The 27,636-nt window shown below is 45.3% G+C and overlaps 1 protein-coding gene across 1 annotated transcript in view; it reads left to right on the plus strand.

Annotated features, from left to right (window-relative positions):
• The window catches only part of LOC115083294 (dynein heavy chain 5, axonemal-like), a 1,259,434-nt gene that overhangs the window by 1,105,768 nt on the left and 126,030 nt on the right, over positions 1–27,636 (plus strand). The window contains exon 66 of the mRNA XM_029587102.1: positions 27,164–27,296. Within this exon, the coding sequence (XP_029442962.1) occupies positions 27,164–27,296 (133 nt within the window). The remainder of the gene's footprint in view (positions 1–27,163; positions 27,297–27,636) is intronic.

The raw sequence follows: 27,636 nt of genomic DNA on the forward strand, positions 1-27,636 counted from the left end.
CTGGCTGCCCCTGCCTCTGCCATGTCCCACCAGTGTGCTGTCAGAGAGAGGTAAGAGTGTGCAGCATTCATGGCGGTCCAGATATCGCAGGTGAAATGCACTCTTCCGTCTGCCTTACCTAGCAGTGCTTGCACGCGACTGACACAGTGCTTGTACAGGCTGGGGATGACCTTTCTACTAAATGTGGTTCTGGAGGGGACTTTGTAATTTGGAAGTACGACCTTCAAGAAACGTTTGAAACCCACATTCTCAACTAACTGCAGGGGCTGGTCATCAAGGGCAATCATTTCCCCAATGCTCCTGGTTACTACTTTGCGGCTGCCTGCCTCCTACCCCGGGATAGCGTTACCGCACTCCACCCCATTTCCTCCATGGTGCATTGTCGCTTCTCCCACATGTCAGTGGGTTTCTGGCCTGCCGCCTGACTGCTAGAAGGGTATGAGGGCGTGGGCTGACTCTGCTGCTTTCCTACCACTGCACCCTGGTTGGAAGGGGAAGGGGTCCCCTGACGGAAAATGCTACCATCCCCAGATGGCAGTAATCTTGTTGGGTGTTGCCTCTTAACATGATACTCCATGCCAAAATTTGACAGATGTCCCAGTTGCTTGCCTCTGCTAATATCCCTGGCACAGTAATTACACCGAGCATAACGCGGGTCTTCTGTCACTTTAAAATGTGCCCAGATCGCAGATTTCTTTTGTGATCCTCCTCTCTTTCCCGCCCTGGGGGTGGATGGTGGCACTGGAGTTGAGGTACTACTGGGTGTGGGTGGTGCACCCACTGCACCCGGCGAAGCAATGCCAGCGGGGGCAACAGTCACCCTCTGTCTCCCTTCTGACAGCTCTTCCTCCTCCTCGATATCAGTGGAATGTCTCCCCTGCCGCAGATTTCTGGAGGTGGAGGCTAAAACAGGACTAACTGACAATTCTACCGAAGATTGCTCAGGTATAACATCTTCCGTTTCTGATGAGAATCCCATCCAAGAAGATTCTTCTTCTGAATCAGAAGCTAACAGTGCCAGCGCTACCTTGTCACCGCAAAGTTTTGCAGGACACTTCTGTCCCCTGGCTGCTCTTGGGTGTGTAACTTTTGTCTGGCTAGACTCTGCCTCCTCTTCACTCTCCTCCAAAACTACAGTGCCAGAAACAGGTGCTGGCGATTGCAAAGTTTCATGGTCTGATTTCTTTTTTTTTTTTGCCATGGAACTGCCATCCCCTACAAAGACGTTTGATTGCGACAGTTGCCTTTTTACCTGTACTGGTGGTGTTGCGCTGGTGTCTTTTGCGGTGCCTCCGCTGCCATTCCCACTAAGTCGCTTGCATCTCCCTTTCCCTGACATTATGGATTTAATGTCAATGAGTACTAGTGGTAACACTGCCCACTGTCCCACAATAATAATGTTCGGTCAGTTTAAAATAACTAAATTAACAGACCCACTCAAGAAGAATGCTCAGTCTGTTTAAAATAACAAAATGAACGGACCAAGTCAAGGACAATGCAGTTAAGTCTGTTTAAAAATAGCAGATTGAACAGACTCGCTGAAGGGCAATGTTCACTCTGTTTACAATGCCCACTGCCTCACTGCCTGCCTGGCAATGCACGGAATGTGTCTGTCTGTGTGTGTGCAGTGAGTGCACAGAGAACAAGCTTCCTTTTCAGTAGATATGAGGCAGGGTACTCCCAGCCCTGGAACTGCTGCCCACCCAGCACTGAACCACTCAAGGACAATGCGGTTAAGTCTGTTTAAAATAGCAAATGTAACAGACTCGCTGAAGGGCAATGTTCACTCTGTTTACAATGCCCACTGCCTCACTGCCTGCCTGGCAATGCACGGAATGTGTCTGTGTGTGTGCAGTGAGTGCACAGAGAACAAGCTTCCTTTTCAGTAGATATGAGGCAGAGTACTGCCAGTGCCAGCCCTGGCACTGCCCACCCAGCACTGAACCACTCAAGGAGAATGCGTTTAAGTCTGTTTAAAAATAGCAAATGTAACAGACTCGCTGAAGGGCAATGTTCACTCTGTTTACAATGCCCACTGCCTCACTGCCTGCCTGGCAATGCACGGAATGTGTCTGTCTGTGTGCATTGCAGTGCACATAGAACTAAAGTATATATGAGGCAGGGTATTCCCAGCCCTGGAACTGCTGCCCAGTGCCCACCCAGCACTGAACCACTCAAGGAGAATGCTTTTAAGTCTGTTTAAAAATAGCAAATGTAACAGACTCGCTGAAGGGCAATGTTCACTCTGTTTACAATGCCCACTGCCTCACTGCCTGCCTGGCAATGCACGGAATGTGTCTGTCTGTGTGTGTGCAGTGAGTGCACAGAGAACAAGCTTCCTTTTCAGTAGATATGAGGCAGGGTACTCCCAGCCCTGGAACTGCTGCCCACCCAGCACTGAACCACTCAAGGAGAATGCTTTTAAGTCTGTTTAAAAATAGCAAATGTAACAGACTCGCTGAAGGGCAATGTTCACTCTGTTTACAATGCCCACTGCCTCACTGCCTGCCTGGCAATGCACGGAATGTGTCTGTGTGTGTGCAGTGAGTGCACAGAGAACAAGCTTCCTTTTCAGTAGATATGAGGCAGAGTACTGCCAGTGCCAGCCCTGGCACTGCCCACCCAGCACTGAACCACTCAAGGAGAATGCTTTTAAGTCTGTTTAAAAATAGCAAATGTAACAGACTCGCTGAAGAGCAATGTTCACTCTGTTTACAATGCCCACTGCCTCACTGCCTGCCTGGCAATGCACGGAATGTGTCTGTCTGTGTGCACTGCAGTGCACATAGAACTAAAGTAGATATGAGGCAGGGTACTCCCAGCACTGGAACTGCTGCCCACCCAGCACTGAACCACTGAAGGAGAATGTGTTCACTCTGTTTACAATGCCCACTGCCTCACTGCCTGCCTGGCAATGCACGGAATGTGTCTGTGTGTGTGCAGTGAGTGCACAGAGAACAAGCTTCCTTTTCAGTAGATATGAGGCAGAGTACTGCCAGTGCCAGCCCTGGCACTGCCCACCCAGCACTGAACCACTCAAGGAGAATGCTTTTAAGTCTGTTTAAAAATAGCAAATGTAACAGACTCGCTGAAGGGCAATGTTCACTCTGTTTACAATGCCCACTGCCTCACTGCCTGCCTGGCAATGCACGGAATGTGTCTGTCTGTGTGCACTGCAGTGCACATAGAACTAAAGTATATATGAGGCAGGGTATTCCCAGCCCTGGAACTGCTGCCCAGTGCCCACCCAGCACTGAACCATTCAAGGAGAATGCTTTTAAGTCTGTTTAAAAATAGCAAATGTAACAGACTCGCTGAAGGGCAATGTTCACTCTGTTTACAATGCCCACTGCCTCACTGTCTGCCTGGCAATGCACGGAATGTGTCTGTCTGTGTGCACTGCAGTGCACATAGAACTAAAGTAGATATGAGGCAGGGTATTCCCAGCCTTGGAACTGCTGCCCAGTGCCCACCCAGCACTGAACCACTCAAGGAGAATGCTTTTAAGTCTGTTTAAAAATAGCAAATGTAACAGACTTGCTGAAGGGCAATGTTCACTCTGTTTACAATGCCCACTGCCTCACTGTCTGCCTGGCAATGCACGGAATGTGTCTGTCTGTGTGCACTGCAGTGCACATAGAACTAAAGTAGATATGAGGCAGAGTACTCCCAGCCCTGGAACTGCTGCCCAGCCAGCACTGAACCACTCAAGGAGAATGCTTTTAAGTCTGTTTAAAAATAGCAAATATGAGGCAGAGTACTGCCAGCCCTGCCTGGCACTGCCCAGGATAAAATGTACAGACTCACTCAATAAGAATGTTCTTTTTTTTTTTTCCCTAACAAAGAATCTGTTCTGTGTTGTCTATCAAATCTGGTTCTGTTCTGTGTTGTCTATCAAATCGGGTTCTGCTATCTTCTCTGCCTCAGCCTGCCTAAGCCCACCCTGCACGATCCCGATCCCACCTCCCCACTGAATCGCTGAAAATGTCCGTCAGTCCTCGTGCTGCTGCTGCTTTTATAGTGCTGCTGGCTCGTCAGGAAATCCTCAGAGAAGCACGGAATGACAGCGCGATTCGCTGCATTCAGTGCTTCTCTGAAAAGGTGAACGCAGATTCGCTGCGTTCCGGTATCCATGCCGACCTGTCCCACCCTTTCCTGTGAGTCACTGAAACTCACAGGACAGGGTCAGACAGGTTGGCATGGTTACCGCAGGGGCGCCGCCATTTTCAGGTAATCCGGGGCTCCGAGCTCGAGTCGCAGGTAATGGCGGCGAGAAAGCGCGCGCATGGCGATTCGCCGTATCCGACATATCTATGTTCATTTATGTCGGAAATCTGCTCGTATACGCCCCATCTTTTTTTTAAGTAAAAAAAAAAATTTGAGTTGCGTTTTCCATATGCGGTCAATCCGAATGCACATCCCTAATATTTAAGCACAGGCTCAGCTCCCTAGCTTTGCCTTTGCAACAGGTCTCCTCACTGGTCGAGTACTTGTTGCCTCCTTAGAGATTCGTCTCACCCCTGTGTTCCTGTTCCTCATGATCATGGTTCCTGTCTCCTTGTTCCTACATTCCTGCCTTGCACCTTACCTCAGATTGAAAGGAATCTGGGATTGGCTGCAACTCGTGGTTCTTAAGGCTCTCCAGCAATTCTTAAGATTCTCAAATTATTATTGCCATTTTATTCCACACTATTCCACTTTGGCTGCCCCTCTGACTGCATTAACTCGCAAGAGCCAAGACACTCGAAATTGGACACTAGAAGCCATCATAGCCTTCTACCGCCTCAAAGAAGCTTTCTAGGCGGGGTCTTGCCTTCATCACCCAGACCTGAAACACCCATTTCATGTAGAAGTGGTCGCCTCCACAGTTAGGGCTGGGGCAGTCCTGAGCCAACGCACCGCTTCTGGATCTACAGTCCTATGTTCGTTCTAGTCTCGCAAGTTCTCGTATGCGAAACAAAATTATAGTATCGGAGATCATGAGTTACTTGCCATCAAACTAGCCCTTGAAGAATGGCGCCTGTGGTTAGAGGGCATGCAACACAAATTCATCATATTCACTGACCACAAGAACCTGGAACATTTGAGCCATGCTCAACGCCCATCAGGCCCGATGGGCCTTATTCTTCTCCAGGTTCAACTTTGAGCTTCGTTACTGTCCAGCTGAGAAAAACCTCTGGGCTGATGCCCTCTCATGCTCCTTCGAGCCTGAAGATACTCCGGAAGAACCCGGTCATATAATAGATCTAGCTTGTGTTTGCTCATCTGCTACTCACCCAGTCCCTAAGAACATAATAACATAAGAAATTGCCATGCTGGGTCAGACCAAGGGTCCATCAAGCCCAGCATCCTGTTTCCAACAGAGGCCAAACCAGGCCACAAGAACTTAGCAATTACAGTCCCTACTGGAAAGACTGTTGTGCCCTGAAGACTTCAAGAAAGAGTCCTCCCGTGGGCACATGATTCAAAGTTTGCTGGTTTGCAGGGCGAACAGGAACCTTGGCACTGCTCCAGCGGTTCTGGTGGCCCACTATAGTCTCTGATGCTAAAGCATACGTCAAATCCTGTAACACTTGTGCACAACAAAAACCCCTGGTTTGACCTTGGGGTCTACTTCAACCACTTCCAGCTCCCAAGGAACCTTAGACACACCTGTCTACGGATTTCATCGTGGACTTGCCTTCATTTAAGGGCCATACCGTTATATGGGTAACCATAGACCAATTTTCAAAAATGGCCTATTTTGTCCCTCTACCAGGCCTACCAACTGCTCCTGAACTGGCACGCCTATTCTTCCAGCACATCTTCAGATTACATGGCCTACCCAAGGACATTGTCTCTGATAGAGGACCACAATTCATTGCTAGATATTGGCGTGCTCTTTGCCGAAAATTCGGCATTAACATCAGTCTAACAACTGCTTACCACCCTCAAGCCAGTGGACAAGCTGAGCGAATGAATCACTCTTTAAAGGCTTTTCTCCGCGCCTACATTAATGACCACAAAGACAATTGGTCTGAACTTCTTCCTTGGGTGGATTATTCTCACAAATCGCACATCGCCACAGCAACAGGCACGTCACCTCCATTGTCTATAGAAAGCAACCACGACCACCATTGCCCATACCATTGTCAGTACCTTCCCCTGCAGCGCAGGTTACTGCGGATGCCCTCAAGGTTTTATGGGAACAGATGAACCTTTGCTTACGTCAAGCCACTTCCCGGGCCAAGAGATCTGCTGACAGTCACCGATGCTTGGCCCCTGAATTCCTTCCCGGCCAGAAAGTCTGGTTGAGCACTCGGTATATCTGAATCAAAATACATTCTCAAAGATTCACTCCAAGGTACATTGGACCTTTTTTGGTCACCCAACGCATTGGACCAGTTACATGCCAGCTTCGGCTGCCTCCTACACTGGATATACACAATTCATGTATCTCTTCTAAAACCAGTGGTCTTGCCTTGGCCTTCCCGAAAGGTTCCTGAACTGCCTCCATTGGTGGCTGAGACTGATACGACCTACAAGGTACATGAAGTCCTCGACATCCACCATAGGGGCCGCCGGTGGGAATACCTCCTTTCTTGGGAGGGTTACAGGCCCGAAGAAAACTCATGGGAACCAGCTCAAAACATCCTGGACAAAACCCTTCTCCTGAACTTTCATCATGCCCATCCGGGCAAACCCAGACCTCCAAGGGGGGGGGGCATAAAGGGGGGGTACTGTTAGTGTGCCATCCACGGCAGACCCATGGCACGGCCCCCTCACCTCTCCGCAGTAACTCCAGCTCCTGATTCCTTCTCTCTGGTGGTGGTGGGCCGCCAGCTCTGTCCTCGGGCCTCCCCCGGTACTTCTGGCCCAGCTGCAGTCCCTGGTCCCAATCTAGCCATCATGTCCATTGCTTCTCATTGGGCCTCTCCGCATGGCCTGCGGAGAGATGCTGCTACTTGGCGCAGCGCCCCTCCCTAGGCATGCGCGCAAGATCACCAATGTTTAAGTAGAGCCGGTGGTGGGAACCTAGCCTCAGCCCTGGATGATGACATAAGCGAAGCTTCAGTATTTAAGCACAGGCTCTGCTCCTTAGCTTTGCCTTTGCAACAGGTCTCCTCGCTGGTCGAGTTCTCGTTGCCTCCTTAGAAATTCATCTCACTCCTGTGTTCCTGTTCCTTGTGATCCTAGTTCCTGTCTCCTTGTTCCTATGTTCCTGCCTTGCAGCTTACCTCGGATTGCCTACATGGACTTTGACTCTGCTTGCCTGACTACGCTATTGTCTCTCTCCAGACCCAGACCTCCGCATTGCCTGACTACGCTGTTGCCTCTCTCCAGATCCAGACCTCTGCATTGCCTAACTACACTGTTTCCTCTCTCCAGACTCAGACCTCAGCATCGTTTGACTACGCTTGACTATCTCCGATATCAAACCTCAGCCTTGCTTGCCCTCTTCCGGATTGCCACCAGCACTGACTCAAGCCTGTTCCTTGACGCCTCTCCAGCTTACTTCCTGGACTTGGTCTATTCAGGCTTCGGCCTGCTCTTGCTCGGGCATCTCCTGTCTGCCTCTGTTCCTTTGGTGCCTGGGTCTCCAACACACTACCTTGTCCAGTGTAAGACTGTACCATCTCTCACCTGCTGTCTCTGGGCTGAACCCAGTCTCCACATTGACTACATACAGAGGCCCACCTAAGTCCAGCTGGCCCCAGCACCCAAAGGCTCAACCCGTGGGGAATGAGGGCTGGTGTTGGTGAAGCTCCAGCTGGCCTCTGTTCATCAGCCCATTCCACCTGCCAACGGTGGGGACCCGTAGATCCCTACCTACGGGTTGCATCAACCCCATCTCGGCCCAAGGGTCCACCTCCAGTGCAACACAACCTCTGGCAGTGAATTCCAGAGCTTAATTATGCATTGAGTAAAAAAAACATTTTCTCCTATTTGTTTAAAATGTACTACTTAGTAACTTAATTGTATGTCCCCTAGTCTTTATACTTTTTGAAAGAGTAAACAACCAATTTGCATTCACTCATTCCATTCTGCTGATTATTTTCTAGCCCAGAGCTTTCCAAACTTTTCATGTTGGTGACACACTTTTTAGACATGACACAGTAATTCATTCTACCAGCAAACCAGAGGTTAAAGGTTAAACGAACGAAACGTATTTTGTCAATTTATGTATGTTTCCTTAAATATATACATAAAATGTTTCACGACACAACCTATCTCGTGAAAACCTTTAATTTATATTAAAAATATATAATATTCCAAGATTAATGTTATTGTTATAATTTATGAGTAACAATAATAAAACAAATAGTTATTGTGTTATTCAATTTACTTCTTTAATGAGATGTATGAACTTGATGGGATGAACACAGCTTTTGAATATTTGGTGGAATATTAGATAAAGATGCATTTCGTCATCAAGCATTTTTAAGCTTCCACGTTTCAATGTCTTTAAATTTGTCATCGTTGAAAAGGATACTTCACAAGTATATGTAGTGGAAAACTGCAGAAGAATTTTTAACACTTTTTTACTTATGTTTGGATGCATTTTTGAAACATGAATCCAAAAGTTGTCTAAGTCACCCTCTTCATGCATCATTAATAGGCTTTGATTATTTTTTATTTCAGCAAATTCTTCTTCTTCAATAAGTGAAAATTCAATTGTTGCAGTTGAAAGAAATGGATTTCTGATCCAATCATAATTTTGGATTTCAATATTTGGGAAGTAGTGATGAACTTTCTCTCCGAGCAATACTAAATGGTCAACATTTAGTGAACTGATCTCACATTTTAGCTCACAGACAGCAGTTTTGGAAAACATTTCAAAATTTCCTTCTGTCACTTTCCTTTTCCAAATTGCTATCTTGTCTCTCATAGCACACATTTTATCTACCGCTGTTAAAATATTTTCTCTTTTTCCTTGCATACTGCTGTTTATTTTATTCATGTGTTCAAATATGTAGGCAAGATATGTTAGTTTTGTGCGCCATAGTTTGTTTTGAATTAGATCGCAGAATTTATGTTGCTGATTTTCCTCAAAAAGTTTAAGCATCATTTCCTTCAATTTGTATATACGACAAAGCACTCGACCTCTTGAAAGCCACCGAACTTCTGTGTGTAGTATAAGGTTTTTAAATTTTGTTCCCATTTCTTCACAAATATGAGCAAATTCTCTTGATTTAAGAGCTCTGCTTTTAATCTAATTGAACCACTTGATCCATAACCTCTCTTAATTTGAACCACTTGATCCATAACCTCTCTTAATTCTTTACCAATGATTTGCGCGACTAGTGCTTCGCGATGTAAAAAGCAATGAGTAATTATAATATTTTCATCCTCTTTCTTTGTTAATGCTGTAAAACCTTTGTTTGAACTAACCATTGAAGGAGCGCTATCTGTGCATATTCTTATATAATTTAACCATTGCAAATTATTTTCCTTCATGAAGCAATCTAATGTTTTAAATATATGTTCGCCTCTAGTTCTCATTGGAAGTTCTAGACAACACAAGAGTTGCTCAATAATTCTGTCAGCATGAATGAAAAGTATAAAAACCAGTAATTGTGCTAACCCACTGACATCTGTTGATTCATCTAACTACAATGTAAAAAGCATGCTATCTTCTTGAAAAATATCCTTCATTTGAAGCTTTATGTCAGCAGACATGTCTTGAATATGACTTCCAATCGTGTTATCTGCAAAAGGGATTTTATTAACTTCTATCTCAAATTCGGGCCCAAATATTGTTCGAACAATAGCACAGCAAGATTCCTTTATAATGGTTTTGGCAATAGTGTGTGGCTCCTTATTTTTGGCATTTATTTGAGCAACCAACTAACTTGCCTTTTGAGATTTCTCTGATGTCTTCATTCTCTTGGTGAACAATGCAGACTGCTTCTTTACAATAAAGTATTCTACTGGCTTTTCTGACAAATGACTGTTTTGAGGTAAAATGGCGCTTTAATTTATTTGGTACCATACTTTCATTTGCAAGTATCATCCCACAAACTAAACACTGGGGACAAGGATTGTTTTCATTACCAGAAAATGTGAACCCCAGTTTTATATAATCTGCATTGTATAAACGAGGTGTGGAAAAGTTTCCTTTACACTTCTTGCTTATTAATACAGACCGTTCAACAGTTGATTCTTGTGTTTTCTCTATAGTCGATACATTTTGTTCATCACTCTTCATATTGTCTTTTCTTAATTAGAAACTTATCCATTTTACCCTGATGACACAGATGGTTGACCAACATTAGCGCTGCGTTGTGTGCAGTCGGAGTTGACGGCGCGGCGTCATTAGGGCCTAAGTGACCTGGCTGGTGTCCGAGACCTGCCACTATGGATACCTAAGAGTAATCCACCAGCTTTCCATCCATATTCTTTGTTCTAGAATTCGAACAGTTATTGAAATACGATCCTTCCGGACTATTTAAAAAAAAATTTTCATTAATAGCTTCCAAAACATTCCACACACTATCTCCCCCCCCCAGCACATGTTTGGCCCCCACACTCATGTAAAGGAATCTCTGCGCCGCAGGTCCCGCCACATGAAGAGGCAACGGCGGACCCTCCTGCCGCTTACAGCGGCATCGGGCCTCAAAGAGTGGCAGAAGTGGTCTGGGATGGCCTAGAAGGAATCAGCAGTGGCCTCCCTGCCGAGGGCGCGGCGATGTTGGCGGCTCCCAAGTCGCTTAGGCAGGACGGAGAGGTCTGCAGCAGTGTCAGGCCAGGGAATGGTCAGGCGCCGGCCAGCGCAGAGGTGTGAGGCTGCTCGCATCTCTAAGCTCAAGAGTCCTAACCTCTTCAGCCTCTCCTTATAGAATTGTTCCATCCTTCTTATAATTTTGGTCATCTTTCTCTATACCTTTTCTAATTCTGCTATATCTTTTTTGAGATATGGTGACCAAAATTTCACACAATACTCAAGATGAGGTTGCACCATAGAGCAATACAGAGGCATTATGATATTCTCTATTTTATTCTTCATTCCTTTCCTAATAATTCCTAGCATTCTATTTGCTTTCTTGGCTGTTGTTGTGCATTGAGCAGAAGATTTCAATATATTATCCACAATGATGCTTATATCCTTTTCCTGAGAGATGACTCCTAATGTGGAATATTGCACTGTGAAACTATATTTTAGATTGCTCTTCCCTATGTGTATATCATTTTGTACTTGCCTACATGAAATGTCATCTGCCATTTACATGCCCAATCTCCCCAGTCTTGCAAAAGTACTCTTGCAGTTTCTCACAATCCTCTTGTGAATTAACAACTTTGACTGTTGGTGTGTCATTTGCAAATTTGATTGCCTCACTCCTTGTTCCCATTTCCAGGTCATTTATAAATATGTTAAAAAGTAGTGGTCCCAGAACAGATTACCTTTTTCCTTTGAGAAAATTGATCATTTTCATCTTTTAACCAATTCCCAATCTACAATAAGACATTACTTCCTATCCCATGACTTTTTACCTTCCTCAGAAGTCTCTCATGAGGGGCTTTGTCAAATGCTTTCTGGCAATCCAGACATACTATATCCACTGGCTCACCTTTATTTACGTGTTTATTTATACTTTCAAAAAAATGTAGCGGAATTGTAAGGCAAGACTTTCCTTGACTAAATCCATGCTGCCTTTGACCCATTAAACTATGACTATCTGTATGCTCAGTAATTTTGTTCTTTATGATAGTTTATACCATTTTGCCTGGTGCTGACACCAGGCTTGCTGATCTGTAGTTTCCTGGATCACCCCTAGAACCCTTTTATAAAAATTGGTGTTTCATTGGTGAGCCTATAAATGATTCTAAAGACAATTTACTAATTACTAATAGTATGTCTTCAATTTCATTTTTCACTCTGGGATGTATACCATCTGATCCAGGCAATTTGCTACTCTTTAGTGTTGTGATATGGCCCGTGCCTGGAGCCATGAGCCGCCTCTTACCTCCGCAGCCTGGAGGCCGCAGCAGCACGGGACCTCTCCAGCTGACTCCGTGGATTCCCGCGGCCTGGCCACCATCTTGCCACCATGGCAGGTGCCGTGCTGGGCTTCTCCATTGTGGCAGGAAGCCGCCGGTGACTTTGTTCGCTTCACGGCCCAGAAGCCACCGAAGCCAGGACTTCTCCTGCAGCCGAGCCGCCCCCAGACCTCCTCTTCATGGCAGGACGCAGCCGAAGATGTCGGGGCCTGTTCTGCGGCCCTTCTCTGGCTTCCCCTGCTCCTCTGTCGCAGTGGCAGCATGGCCGCTGTCCAGGGTCCTGCCCAGCTTCCTCCTAAGGGTGGGCTTGCAACTTCCTCTGAGATTTAAAGGGCCAACTGAACTCCTCCCATGGAGTTGCCTTCTTCCAGCCCTATAAAAGGGCTTCTCACTCATTCAGTCCTTGCTTCGGCAAGGGGCTTAGTCCTCCCAAGGACTCCTCATCTCCAGCTCCTGCCTGGCATCTCTGATCTTCATCCATGGATCTTCTTGTATGCTCCATTCCAGTCCTGATGTTCCATTCCAGTCCTGATGTTCCGTTCCAGTCTTGATGTCTGATGTCTCATCCTAGTCCTGATGCTCTAGGTCCTGAAATACCCCTGCCTCGGGAGATTCCTTGCTTTTAATCTGAGTTCCAAGTTCCACATTTTATCTGCTCCTGAATCCAGTCCTGACTCCGGAGGATCCAAGAGGTTGCTTCACTCCTGTGCTATGAGACCTCCCGAGCTTGTCCTGCTCCCCATGTGGTCCACGCCCAGCCATTAGGCTGTGGAGGGCACCTTGGGGACAGCGTGGTCCACGACCAGCCTCCGGGCTGTGTAGGGTGCCTGAGGTCCTTGCTCGCCTTCTCTGTGTCTATGTCCAAGTTTTCACGTCTGCTCCAAGTCTTCAAGGACTTTCCTGTCTGCTCCACATCTTGAAGGACCTTCTTTGTCTGTTCCAAGTCTTCACATCTGCTCCAAGTCTTAAAGGACTTTCGTCTGTTCCAAGTCTTCACATCTGTTCCAAGTCTTAAAGGACTTTCCTGTCTGCTCCAAGTCTTCACGCCTGCTCCAAGTCTTCAAGGACTTTCCTCGTCTGTGCTAGCCTCCCATACTTGGACTGGTTTCAACGCAAGGGCACACACTATCCTCGTCCCATGCTGGAGAGCTCACAGTAGCGCTCTGTCCCATCGCAGCGCAACATTTAGCTTGTCAATTTACCTAATTTTATCTTCCAGGTTCACTGAGATTTGTTTCAGTTGTTCTGAATTGACACCTTTAAATATCATACCTTTAAATATAATTTCTGGCATGGGTATTCCCTTTTATATCTTCATCAGTAAAGACAGAAGCAAAGAATTCATTTAGTCTCCTATGGCCTTGTCTTCCCTAAGTACCCGTTTTATCCCTTCGTCCAACTGACTCCTTTGCAGGCTTTCTGCTTTGAATGTAACTGAAAAACCATTTGTTACGCGTTTTTCCTTTGGTGGCAAGCTTCTATTCAAATTCTCCCTTTTCCTTTCTTATCAATGCTTTGCATCTAACTTGCCAGTGCTTATGCTGTTTCCTATGTTTTTCATTTGGATCCCTAATCCATCTTTTGAAAGATTTCTACAGAATGTGACATTACTATCTCTGAGATTTATCTCTGCTCTGTTTAATCTCCATTTTAATTCTCTGGAATTGTTTTTTTTCCCCTCTTACTCATAGGGATTCAGGGTTAGGAAACCAACAACCCTATTCCATCTCGTCCTGCTACACCAGTCTTGCCATGACAACTGGGTTATCTCTCCCTACCAGCAGATGGAGGCAGACTGTACTGTGACATCACATCCACTACTTAGGGATAGTGCTAGCAGCAGAGATCCAGTATTTTCTGCCTTTACCAGAGAATATGGCTGGGCAGTGTAGCAGCTCGATGTTGGATTAATGCTCAGACTCCAGGGCTAGACCACTGGCTGAGGCCAGAACAGCGAGCCTGTGGATATGCTCCCAGTCCCTGAGGGGGTACTTGGTTGAGAAGGGCTGGAGGACCAGAAAAAGCAAAAAAACCCCTAAAAACTAAGTGGTGTTTTTTATTACCTTTGGGAATTCTGAGAAGGGGTCTCTTTTATTGTTCTCCCCTTCACCTTTTGTCCATCTGGTTGGTTCCTCCCCCCCCCCCCCCCCCATGGGCAGCTGGTCATTTTAATAAAAGAAAAAAGAAGAATGCAGAATCGGTACCTGTGGGAGTCGTGGGTTTCAGGGCACCGGCAGGTGAGATTGCAGAGGGAGCTAGGCACATGTTGGAGGGGGCCTGGCAAGCTTCCATGACAGTCCGGGTGAGAGCAGGTGCCTGAGGATACACACATGGCTTGGAAAAGGCAGGCCAAGGAATGCAGTGCTGTGATGCTTGCGGCAGCCTTTGTGCTGCCGCTGAAAAAGGACCTATCTGCCAAGCATGTGCATGCACAGGAGAGGTTCCTGGGGTTTGCTCCATGATAGGTCTAGCTCCCGCCTTCCTGCCTGATTCCTTCTTTGGCATGCCACACTCAGAGGACACCGACACATGATCAACAACAGGGTCCTCTGAGGTGGTGGCAATTTTGGAAGTTTTTGCACATTCTGGGCTTCAGGACTTTGAGGCACCTCCGACTTTGAACCCAGATTGTTCCCCAGGAGAGGCCTTTGATAGGAGAGGTGCCTATGGTATCCCTGGGGTCCCAGGAGGGGTGTTTTCCCCTAATCTTTTCACATTGCTTGCATCAGGCCTTTTGTGCCTTTGCAAGACTGAGGGATGTGCATCAAGGTCTGTCTCTAGTATGCCAGCAGGGCTTGGTCTGGTTGCTTCATTCTCAGTCCCTGCCAAGTGGAAATGTTCAGCCCTTGAGATACTGGGGCCCTCATGGCAGGATTCTGGGATGTGGTGAATTCTGGGGACGCAGATAGTTTGGTGTCCTTTGACAATGCCCTCTGGTCCAGAGGATGATTCAGTGATTCGCCTAAGAATGAAATAGGTAGATTGATTGAGCAGGTGGATTTGTGCCTCAGGTAGAGGAATACAAGCCACAGGAGGCCCCAGTGTGGAACTCCATTATTAAGGGCAAAAATAAGGCCACTGCCTTCCTGCTTCACCCAGAGGTGGAGGAGATGATATTAGTGGAATGGGAGACCTCTGAGACAGGCCTGAAGGGAGCTTTATGTGATACAGATGTTTTTTTCAGATCCCAGTGGTTGATGTATTGGTCACAACTGTTACCAGATGCACCATGATTCTGGTGGAGGGTGTGCTTCGCTCAACATTCCCCAGGATAGGAAGATAGAGTCACCCCTCAGAAATGTGTCACCCTGGCTACCACAGTGAAGATTTCTATCTGTTTGGTCACAATGATTTAGGCTCTGCTTCACTGGATATGGCAGCTGCCTGAAAGCGAGGAGGTAAGTAGGATGGAGTAGGCTATGGTCTTCCTGGTGGATGTCCAGTATGACTTGTTACAAAGCTCCACTAAGTCAGTGGCCTCGTCAATAGACATGTGTGGCCTCTTATGATTGTGCAATTAGGCAGCAGATTCCTGGTTTAAGATGCGGCTGGGGAAGTTGCATTTTAAGGGTCAGCTTCTTTTTGGCGAGGATCTCAACCAGTTGGTAAAAACCTCAGAGATCTAAACCCCTAGTGCATGCTGGAGGACAAGGGCTGATCCTTCTACAGACCTGGTAGTGGTCACGGATAGCTCTAAGCTTCATGGCGGTATCGGCTAGGTAGGCAGATTTTTGGGACTGCCTCTGCCTCATATTCGAGTCCCCAAGACAGGGTTAGTCCTTTCACAAAGCTAGAAGACAGAGAGAGGACTCTGCTCCCACTTCAGGAGCCAGTAGAGCCTCTTCATAAGGCTCCCCAGATTCACTCACTCTTGGCTCTGGTAGGAGGTCACCTACAGGAGTTCTACAGGGAGTGGACTCATATAATGGCCAATCTATGGGTATTGGAGATAATCCGGCTTGGTTACATCTGAAATTGCATCCAAGACACCTTCATAATCTCCCCATGTGCGTCTCTGGCAAAGAAACAGTCGGCTCGCAAGACCTTTCTTAAGCTGCAACTTTTGCAGACAGTGGTGCGTGTTCCCACTTCAGAACATGATCAGGAATATTATTCCATTTACTTTGTGGACCCCAAAAAGGATGAGTTGTTTCACCCTATTCTGGATTTCAAGGGGGTGAAGCACTGTCTCAGAATCCCATGCTTCTGTATGGAGATATTGCATTGGTGTTAGCCACAGTTCGTCAGGAAGCCTACCACCCTGTCAGAAGCCTACCTGCATATTCCCATTCGGGATCTGGACCAGAGGTAACTACATTTTTTTGGTCTTGGGAACACTTCCAGTTCTGTGCATTATCCTTTGGTCTTGCAACCAAGGGAATCACTGTCCATCCGTATCTCAATGACTGGTTAATTCAAGCACCATCTCATGAAAAGGAGGAGAAGGTGACCCGTTGAGTGGTTAGCTTTTAGAAAACTTGGGCTGGGTCATGAATTTTGCCAAAAGCTCTCTGCAACCCATGCAGTCCCTGGAGTATTTAGGGGTGTGAAATGCAGGTGGGCCAAATTTTCCTCTCAGATGAGCGGGTTGACAAGATTCTCAATAAGGTGGTTTTTCTGGATTTACTGGTTCCTTCCACCTGGGATTATCTGCAGGTGCTTGGGCTAATGTCATCGATTCTGGAGTTGATACCATGGGCCAATGCTCATATGCAACCTCTCATAGTCCATCAATTGATTAAAGACCTGGGAGATTCATCTCGTTCTTCTTCACTTCTTCCCAATGATTCAAGGGAGGGCCATTCCCAGCTTCTCAACATACACCACTGCTGTGACACATATAAATCATCAGGGGGGAATCAGGAGTGGCGGGGTCTTGCAGGAGACATCCCTGATCATCTGTTGAGTGGAAAGGCCCTCTTATCAGTGACTTACATCATGAGCCAGGAGAATGTTCAGGACAATTTTCTCAGCTGAAATCATTTGGATCATGGGGAATGGGCATTGAGCGAGGAGGCTTTTCACAAGATTTGTCACAAATGAGGTCATCCTCAGTTGGATCTGATGGTGACCCAGCAGAATGCAAAAGTAAGCCATTTCTTCAGCCAGCCAAAGGAGTAGGGCTCAATGGGGATTGACACTCTGGTGCATCCTTGGCCAGAGGGGTAGATTCTGTATGCCTTCCCTCCAAGGGTGCTAATAGGCAGACCCTTGAGATGGATAGAGCTAGTGTAACAGAGTCATACTGGTTGCATTGGATTGGCTATAATAGGCCCTGGTATGCAGATTTACTCTGGCTACAAGTGGCCCATCCATTGTGCCTTCAAAAGGCATGTGGACTTCTAGTGTAGGCACCCGTGGTAATGGAGGTTCCCAGCTCAATTCTCTCTTATGGCCTGGCTCTTGAGCGGAGACTGTTATGATCCTGCGAGCAGGCCCTCCACCAACCGTCGTCACCGCTGCCAGAGGCCCTGCACCCTGGCCCGATGTCTTCACGGCCCTAGCGCCACTGCCGGGACACCGTTCCTTGTGGCCCTGGTGCTTCTTCTTTCATCTTTGTGGCTCCGAGCAGCTGCCAGGATCCTCTCTTCATGGCAGGAAGCCACCTCTGGCCTTGCCTCATGCGGCAGGAGACCGCTGCAGGCCTCTGCCTTCCTGGACTCTTCTAAGCACGTGCTCGTGTGCTGTTCTTCATATTTAAAGGGCCAGTGGCGGGAAAATCCCGCGGCCCAACCGATATCATATTCTTGCTCCTTGGTTCAGCCCTATGAAAAAGGCTCAGCTTCACTTCCTCAGGGCCTTTGAATCAGGTTCCATGGTCATCCATGTTCCTCTTCCCAAGTCAAGGTCCTCCATGGTCTGCTCCTGTCCAGATAGCACCGTGTTCCATGTTCTTGATGTTCCTGGTCTCCTCCGTCTGATGTTCCTGATCTCATCCCTCATCAGAGATCCTTCGTTGTTTGTTCCTGGGCCAGAGGTCTTGATGTTCCTTGTCCAGAAGTCCTGATGTTCCTTGTCCAGAAGATCTGATATTCCATGCTCCTGCCCTGGTCCTGATGTCCTCACCTCTGGCTCTTCGTCCTACATCCAGATTCCTTACTTGTCTACCTTTCCTGGCGTTCCACCATTGTGGTCCGTGATCAGCCCATGGGGGGCTGTGTAGGGCACTTCATGGCACAAGGCTGACCTTCTTGTCTTTAGTGCAAACTTCTGGAAGGCTCCTGTTTTTAATGCCAAGTTCCTGAGTCTTGAATCCTGTCCCAGTTTTCGGAGTTCCTTGCCTGCTTGCGTCCATGCCCAAGACTGCCAGAACCTGCTCCGCTTCCGCGTGGTCCGTGACCAGCCACAGGCGGCTGTGTAGGGTGCACCTCGGTGCAGGCCTCTCCTGAATCTTCGACATGTTTCCAGTTTCCACTGTTTTGCCTGGAGTCTGCTTCGCTTCAGGCGAGGTCCATGACCAGCCATGGGCGGATGTGTAGGGTGCGCTGCGATGCAATACTCAACCAGTACTATGCCTGAATCCTGAATCCTTGCCTGAGACTTCCAAGTATCCTGTGTCTTCGGGTCCTCCAAGTTCCCTGAGTCTTCATCCAAGTCCTCTAAGTATCCTGAGTCTTCGTCTGAGTCTTCTAGTTCCTAGTTCCATGTCTCCTCTTATTTCTGCCCTCAGCCTTGTCTGGCCTCACACACTCATTGTTCCTAAGTGGTGGGTTCGGAAGGTCTACCGAGTGGCTGGAGGGCTACTCTTGAGACCAGCATTGCGTTGCTGGGTCTCATTGATGCGTGTAGGTCCAGTGGAGGGTTGAGCCTGCCTTGTTCCAGTTCCAGATGTCCCTTACCTTGTCTTCGGTCCAGCCTTGTTCCTGCTCCGCCTGTACCTGTATTCACTCACCTCCCACAGTGTGTCTTGGGGCTCCTCCCTGAGCTGCACCTTGATCCAAGGGCTCACAATCTCCCTTGAGTAAGCGACCATGCCTTCGCGCTCGCAACAGAGACTCCTCTGTAAGAACGGATATTCTTCTGCAGTGATCTCACTCTTCTGAAGTCCCAGAAATAATCTACTTCTTTGCCCTCATCCATGTTTGGCAGTTGCTTGTGTAATTTTTTTTTTTTTTGTATTCGTCTGAATTGAGTCATGCAGACATCAAAATGCAAAATAAACATGCCAGTCTTTTGGGTAATATCCACAAACTGCATAATCCTTTTGCATATTTCCCCAAAAACATTTATCCCCTACAAACGGACCCCTACAAACGGACCCCTACAAACATGCACACCCAAAATTCAGACAAACATACAGCATCCGAGGACTGGTCACTATATAATATGGTACATGAATCACAGTTTTTTTTTTCAGCCCCCCCCCCCCCATTCGAAAGGTAGAAATCAATGGACCAAGATGACTTTATCCAATATGAAAAGTAATCCTTCAGGAAACCTGTTTGTGTAGTTCTGTCACACCAGGTCAGAGTCACCCTGGCAAACTACAGTTGCCTTCAATTTAGCTTTTTTTCAGGGCAGGCTGGACAAAATGTCTACCTTTCCAGCCCAGTGTTCTCCATGGGGCGTGAATCTGGTTCTGGGTGCTCTAACAAGGGCTCCCTTTGATCAATTGAAGCAGAGTTCTCTAAAGGATTTGTCCCCAAAGATAGTATTTTTAGTAGCAATATGTGTTGCGACCGTCGCTGCTCAACGTCTCCACTCCACTCTCCTCACCTCTTTGGCGACTCCCTCTTGCTCAAGTGGAAGGTTGGCTGCCGCGGCGTCTCTCTGCCGTCTTCCTCCGGCGTCCCCGGAGTGGCTCAACGCTGCGATCCGCCATGATTCACAAGGGCCTAAGGGTGCGCATGCGGCACAGCCCCTACTGATGTACCAGCAGTGGCGCGAACCTCAGGGGCGCCCCCCTGAGATGACATCATCAGTACCGGATATATATAAGGTCTTAGAAATCACTAATTAATCGAGTTAGCAAGGAGTTGAATAGGAGTTGGTTACAGACCAGTTTCGCTCTCTCCAAGCTACTCTGCCTCCTCAGACTTAGCAGGGGTACCCGCTCCTTGGGGGCCTCGCGCTCTCTTTGTTTTTCAGGTCACAGTCAGGAACCGGCACTCGCTCCTCGAGGGCCCATGTTCCTGGACTGGTTGCTGAATACCCTTTCTGCCTGGTAGTCATCACTGCCTACTACACCAGTGAGTTATCTTCTCTCTCTCAGAGCTTTCCCTGGAACCAGGTACTCGCCCCTTCAGGGCCTAACCTATTCCAACACCTGGACTACTTCTAGAGACTGTTGTGTGAGTGTTACCATCAAGGCTCTGTTCCTGAACTCTGCATACCCTGCCTACTCACTACAGTTTCTCTACAGCTCAGTTATCCGGGATCGCTGTTCCAGTACCTGAGGGACTACAGCCCTGCCGGGCACTTCCAGCTCACTACTGCCACCTCCGGTGGTTCAATATACTGTTTAATAAAAGAACTAGTGTGTGTCTGTCTCCATACGCTGAGCCTGACCGGTGGTCCCTCTCGGGATCTTCCCCCGGGGTGTGGTCATCTGCCACCGGCCTAAGGATCCACCCACAACTACCTCAAACACAACAATATGTTCTGCATGGTGGGGCTCAGAGCTTCAGGCCCTATCTTGTTGGGAGTCTTTCCTAGTGATCTCATCTCAACTTTTCATATCAACCAGTTGATATATCTCCTAATTTTTTCTTAGGAGGAATGCGGACATGAGTTTTGCTCCCTTGGGTGCTTGAACTTGTGATGGCTCAAATTGCAGTATTTGGAGGTCACAAATGATTTCTGCAAGATGGACAAGTTGTTTGTTCTTTTTGGGGGGATCTCTAAGGCTAATTTGGCTCTCTGGATAAAGAAGACCATAGAGTAGGCTTACCTTCTGAAGGGTAAGCACGCTCTGGAATTGGCGCACTCCACCAGGGTTAGGGATGTGAATCGTTTTTCTGACGATTGAAAATATTGTACGATATTTTCAAAGTCATCAGAAATTGGGGGCTCCCCGAAACCGATAGGAAAACCCCACAAAATTGTTCGTGGGGTTTTCTTATCGTTTTGGGGGAGGGCGGGAAAAACGGTACTCAGAAACAACCCCTAAACCCACCCTGACCCTTTAAAACAGCTCCCTTAGCTTCCCCCCCCCCAAACATTTGAAAATTACCTGGTGGTCCAGTGGGGGTCCCGGAAGCACGGACCATCCAGGGCTCCTACCATGTGACAGGGGCCAGCCAATGGCATGGATACCCTGTCACATGGTAAGGGCAAAGGGCTATCGGCACCATTTTTATTAGTGGCAGCCAATGGCCCGAGAGCGGGAGATCGCTCCCTGGACCCCCACTGGACCACCAGGTAATTTTCAAACATTTTGGGGGGGGGGGGGAAAGCTAAGGTTGCTGTTTTAAAGGGTCGGGTGGGTTTTTTGTTTATCGGCTTGGGTGCAGCCGATTAAAAAAAACACGATCGGGCCGCACAAAAAAAAATTCACGATGTGAATCGGAACTGGAATCGGAACCGATTCCGGTTCCAATTCACATCTCTACAGGGCATAGCCTACATTCTGAGCAGAAGTACAAGCACTGGTGCCTGTGGACATTTTCAGAGCAGCCACTTGGTCTTCACTGCACATTTTTGTGAAGCACTATCAGCTGGACATCATGGGGCAGGAGGATAGAACTTTCAGGCAGCCCTCACTTTTTCTTGCTCAGGTCGATGAAGCTTTTGCACTTCCCACTTGTCATGGCTGGACTGATTTGGCAGGATGAGATAGGAGAAATTTTCTTACCTGTTAATTTCCTTTCCATTAGTCCTGCTACATCAGTCCAGGACCCTCCCAGGAAGCAAGGTTCTGTTTTCTTCAGCATGTCTAGGTTTATTGGTTGGAATTTTCTTCTCTGTGTTATGTTCCAATTGTCCCTTTTTTCCCTATTGTTTGTTTTAGGGAAACTTCTTCTCAGAATTTGAGCATGGGAATTATTTACTCTTTATTGATGAAGAGGTATCATTTGAAGCTTTGTCAGAAGGTTACTGTATTTCTGCTGCTAGCACCACCCCTAATTAGTGGCTGTGATGTCACAGTAGAAATCAGTAAAGTCTGCCTCCATCTACTCGTACGGAGAGATAACCCACTTGTCATGGTTGAACTGGTGTAGCTGGACTAATGGAAAGGAAATTAATAGGTAAGGACATTTCTCCTGATTCAGGGAGCAACCATGTAGAACAAAATTTCACAATCATACATGGCAGGATTCAAACTTGCGTGGAGAGACCCCCAATAGATTTCCAGTTTATCTTCTTACTTAGCCTCTCAGCCTTGACTACACCCTAGAAATATACTGAAATGCTCCATTTAAAGAGTCAACTTTCCCTTGCCCAAAATGGGGCTTGAACCCACAACCCTGAAATTAATAGACTTGTTCTACCAACTAAGCTTCACAGGTTGATTTATCAAGACTAAAGGGATCCTTAGCTTTTATATAGACTGCGGTGACATGGATCTGGCCACATATGTTCTACTGAGCATGCTGAAATATTTTAGAAGCTTTGAAGAACTCTTCGTGCACCGGGTTTGAATGATGTAATCTACTTTATATGTGAGGACTGACATCCTGCTGTCCTCTTAGAACACCAATTACAGGTAAGTAACTTTGCTATCTTTATAATTCTGTGTAATTCTAATAGGGTTTGAGACTTGTTGTTTGACATGACTACACCAGCATGGGGAAGATGTATTTATGCATAGCCACCTCTCCATAAAAAAACAAAATAATTAAAACAAATGCTAGCTGTCAAATACAGTATAAATGCCAATCAACCCATAAGTGCTTAAATCTCTGCCCAGAAATGGTATGGAAAAGTATGCACAGTTAAAAAAAGACACTTCAAATGAGGATCCAAATATGTCAGAGCTCTAGTTGTTGGCTGAGCTACAAGGCAATACATGTAAAGTGATAGTGCTAACAAATTTTATTAAATAATTCAGTTGGCAGTTAAAGCAGACAAAATCTTTAAGATCACTCTTTCCTGTTCTGATTTGTACTTCAGTGCTGAGAGAGAGATACAGGTGTTATACAGTTCTTGAAACTTTTCCTAGATGGCCATTCTCTCTATAATAAACTTTTTGTTTAGCATTACACACGGGCACTGATAAACTCCCACCATGAGGATTCTATGTAAATCGGAATACTGTTGTGCTAATCCTAATCAAAACCCCATGCAGAGATAACACTGATACATATTAGCCACAAATATAGCATGAAAGATGAAGGCTGAGCTTTCTGGGTAGTGGGAGACGTTTTTAAAAACAAATGTATAATATACAACTTCTATTTGCTCCAAATACAAGTGTGAACATATAGAAAACCAACTATAGGAAGGCAAAGAAAGCAGACTGGGAATAAGACCTAAATAGAAAACAATAGAGCTGAGAAACCTGCATGTTGTTGATAATTTTAAAAATCTGCAATTGCTGGAACTACTAGCTTAATGTGATGGACGGAGTGTGACTGATGTTTATAGAGGGGCTGCCAGAGGAGGGGTGAAGGAGGAATCATTGCCCAGGGAAAGCCAAGCATGAACAATACAGTATGAGATTATTCATTCTTGCTCCAAGCTCTCTCTTCCTCTTCCAGTCCGCTGCAACATTACATTGTTGCCAGTATATTAAATGTAATAAATCTTTTGATATCAGTTCGCTGTGAGGGGAATACTTTTGGCCTTCCAATAGGATCCAGCCTGCCATGGACAGAGAAATGCCAATACACTTCAATAACGGCTGTAACTACAATTGAGGTCCTGAGGTTCAGATTTCAATTTTTCAGCTAGTTTCCCTTCTCTGGGGAGATAGAGGAGGGAATCAGTGCCAGGATTACTTTTTCTTTATTTTAATGATATATAGTCCTGTGCCACATTGTTGCTGCTGCTCCATTCTTTGTTTCTTTCCCAATTGCTGAGCAAGGTTGCTGCTCAACCTGCCTACTGCATTTACTTTCAGTTATTAAGTAAGTGTGACTGCCTTTTTAGTCCACTGTGATAAACAAAGGTTGACAAATAAGCTGTAGGTGATACCTTTTTTATTGGACTAACATAATACACCTTATGCCTAGAGCTCCTTTACAATGACCTGATGATAGGAGTGTCGCTCTTGAAAGCTATTCATAAATGTATTAAATGATGTCCCTTTCAATCCTGCTTGTTTTGCAGGACTATATTATTCTGTGAATTTTGCCCACAAGTACTAAAATTGAGCAAAATTGTCCACTGTGTTTTTTTGCATGAGATTTTGCATGTACAAGATTTTTTTTAATGAATATTTCACAAAAGTTACAAAAAATAAAATCCTTGCATAAAAATCTGCTCTTTCAAATTTGTGCAAACATGCTGACTTATAAGTCATTTGCATTTTTATTTATCCAAAACTTAAGTCTGGCCTTTTGTGTACAAAATCATCTAGCGATGGTGAGACAGGAAAAGTAGTACGAGTGGAAGTACCTAGAAAAGAGCAGAAGGTTTGGAAAAGATTCCTACAATTGGAGATGTTAGATACTACAAGATTTTCATAGTGCTCCAGTACCTTTTTTTTCTTATGAAAAGCAGAGGGAGAGAATAGATTTTGGGGAGTAGCATATGGCTACATGCTTATGGCAATGGAAGGCATGTTTTGAATGGTTGGAGTTTGGTAGATTTAGTGATTTGGGGTGTTAAAGGACCAGCAAATGTGATGGAGAGCTGTGGAGAAAGAGAAGCAGCAACTATAATGGGTAGTAAACGGAGTCTGGGAAACCTCATTATTAGGGTCATTCACTAAAGTATTATCACGTTCATTAGGGCCCTAACGCATGCGATAAGGCCATATCGATGCGAAAAGGAACTTTTCGCATGCGATATAATGCTAATTAGGGGGAGGGGAGGAGTCGGCGATGTCTTCGCTGCCAGCGAAAACATTGCCAACGTTATTGTCGGCAGTAGTGCGCCGAATAGCACCACCTTTCACGGTGGTGCTATTCGGTGCGAAAGCCGGCAGCGAAGACGCCGCGGTGATGTGAAGGCTGCAGGCTTTGGTAGGCCCACCCCCCCGTTTTCGCTGGATTCATCATTCAGCGATGAATGATGAATCCAGGCCTATGATGGTAAATCTCACAGGAAATACAGAAAGACTATTTGGGGCAGGATTCCTTGTGTAGGAATCCTTATTGTGGATTCCTACAATATTTCCGCTTTCTCAGGCACTTCCAAGCAGATTACATTCAGGTATTATAGGTGTTTCCCTATCCCCAGAGAGCTTACAATCTAAAGGCCTCATTTACTAAGCATTTTTCCCATAGACACAAAATGGGAGAAAAGCCTTACTGAATCTGGCCCTAAATTTATGTCAGGTAATGAAGGATGACTTGCCCAAGATCACAAGGAGCTGCAGCAAGTTTTGCACTTTGGTTTCCCTAGTTCGCTCTAACCATTACTTCTCCACTCCTTCACTTTTATGAACCTGTGTTTGTTTCCCCAGCTTTCTTTTTAAATGCTTATTTAATTGCATTCTTTATAAACAGTGACATAGGGCCCAATTTATTAAAGAATATTTTTCATAAGTGCAGAATAGGAAAGGTCTTTTTTCAATCATGTCGTTTTTTAGATACATTTTCTTTCTCATTTTGGTTGCTGAATTAATAGGTAGGTATAAACCTGCATTTTGTCACAAATAGTTACATATAACAATATCTACATCCTTCTGTGTATTTTCCATTCTCAATTATCTGTATATTTATTAACTGTAAATAGCCAATCAGGCTTATAATGGAAATGCAAATTGGATCCAAATGAGTACATTTTCAAATGCATTATGTGCAGAAAATTAGCATATTTGTACATAAGTAGCCTGTATTTGTGAACATACTGTTTTATAAACACTGAAAGTATACACATACTGGTGGAAAAGAAAAGGCAGTCTAGGAGCATTCCAGGATTGGGTCAAGAGGTGCATTCAGAAGCTGCTATTTTTTAAGAGAGAGTTAGGTTTAAATGATCTAACATATTTGCACAATTTTACATCTGCTATTGAAATTAAGACTTTGTTGTCTGTAATTTTTGGGTCGGAAATCTGGGTGAACTGGGGATGGACTGGGTGAAATGACGGAGGTATTGGTGAACTTGAGATTTCAAGTATGCATGCAAGAAAGTATTTATGTATTTATTTATTTATTTATTTAACAGTTTTATATACCGACCTTCATAGTAAATAACCATATCGGATCGGTTTACAATAAAGAAGAATATAACTGGGGTAGCAATTCAAGTAAACGAAAGGTAAACAATAGGTAGGAATGAGTCAAAGTTACAATCAACAGGGTAAGAGAACTTGGAAGCTTGCAGGAAGCTGGAAGGAAGACGAGGCAGGAAATAAATAAATACAAAGTGATACCATAGTGCGTACGGGTTAAAGCTTAATGGTGCTTTAATCTGGAAGAGTCAGAGTCCTATGTGTATACATTATAAAATACCTGGTTTCATACATATATGTAATATTTGTGTGTACCTAAAATATACACATGTATATTTATAAGATAGGTAGGAAAAATAAGTGCTATCATGGCATTGAAATATACGCATGTTCTGAATTATACATATGCACTTTTGAAGCATAAGTATGCAGTACTTTATAAACTGTGCAGCTCCAGCTATACAGTTTGTAAAATAATATGTTAAATCTCTGTTTATCCACTTATGCATGCACATATAATAATGCAAATACATTTGAAAGTTAGGTTCTTAGGGGTGGCATAGTAAAAGATATAGGATTATATTTGATGTGGGGAAATATTCCCTCTGAAGGCTATTGTATCCTTCCAAAATGAGTCAGTAGTTTCTTGAATAACATTAAAATTCTCATCTATATTTCTTTTATGAAAATGTTCTGAAAATACAGAAAGAAGAATGCTGATGATGTCATCATGTTGACTACGCCCTACTACTCTAAGCTGGCCTATTTTTACTCATGTGATTTATTCAGAATCAGTTACAAATCTGAGGTTTCATAGATCTAAATCATTTTTAAGTCTTGCTATGTATATATAAATATATACATAGTGTGTATGTGTGCGTAAGTCTATAGCTAGATACAGATATATAGATATATAGAGAGATCATTTATTCACTTATTTCATGTATTCTGGAATTGGTTTAGGTAAAAGCACGACTTCAAAAGATGGGATCCATTCAGCCCATGAATATATTTCTGCGTCAAGAGATTGACCGCATGCAACGTGTCATAGCACGAGTTCGAAGCACACTCACTGACCTCAAACTGGCCATAGATGGTAAGAACCTTCACTTTATTGGAATTGCTGTGCGTTTCACTTTCAGGATGACACAATAAATTGAACTTGTGGAGATGAAGCTGTCCTCTTCAATCTTATGGCATTATACAACTATTATTGTTTGTCTAGAAAAATGATTTATTGCTTTTCCTTAGCAAAATACATTTGTACTAGTCTTCTATAGTTGACTGAAAATTTGATAGAACATTTTAAAAGAGTTTGGTACATACAATGTACTGAGGTACAAAGAGAGTAGAATATTTAAACTGTAATGCATTAACACCATTATTTATTACCAGCACTTTCAATGCCCTGGAAATTTCAGTTATACCTTCAGAGG

Source organism: Rhinatrema bivittatum, chromosome 2 (genome assembly GCF_901001135.1).
Source record: "Rhinatrema bivittatum chromosome 2, aRhiBiv1.1, whole genome shotgun sequence".
NCBI classification, from domain to species: domain Eukaryota; kingdom Metazoa; phylum Chordata; class Amphibia; order Gymnophiona; family Rhinatrematidae; genus Rhinatrema; species Rhinatrema bivittatum.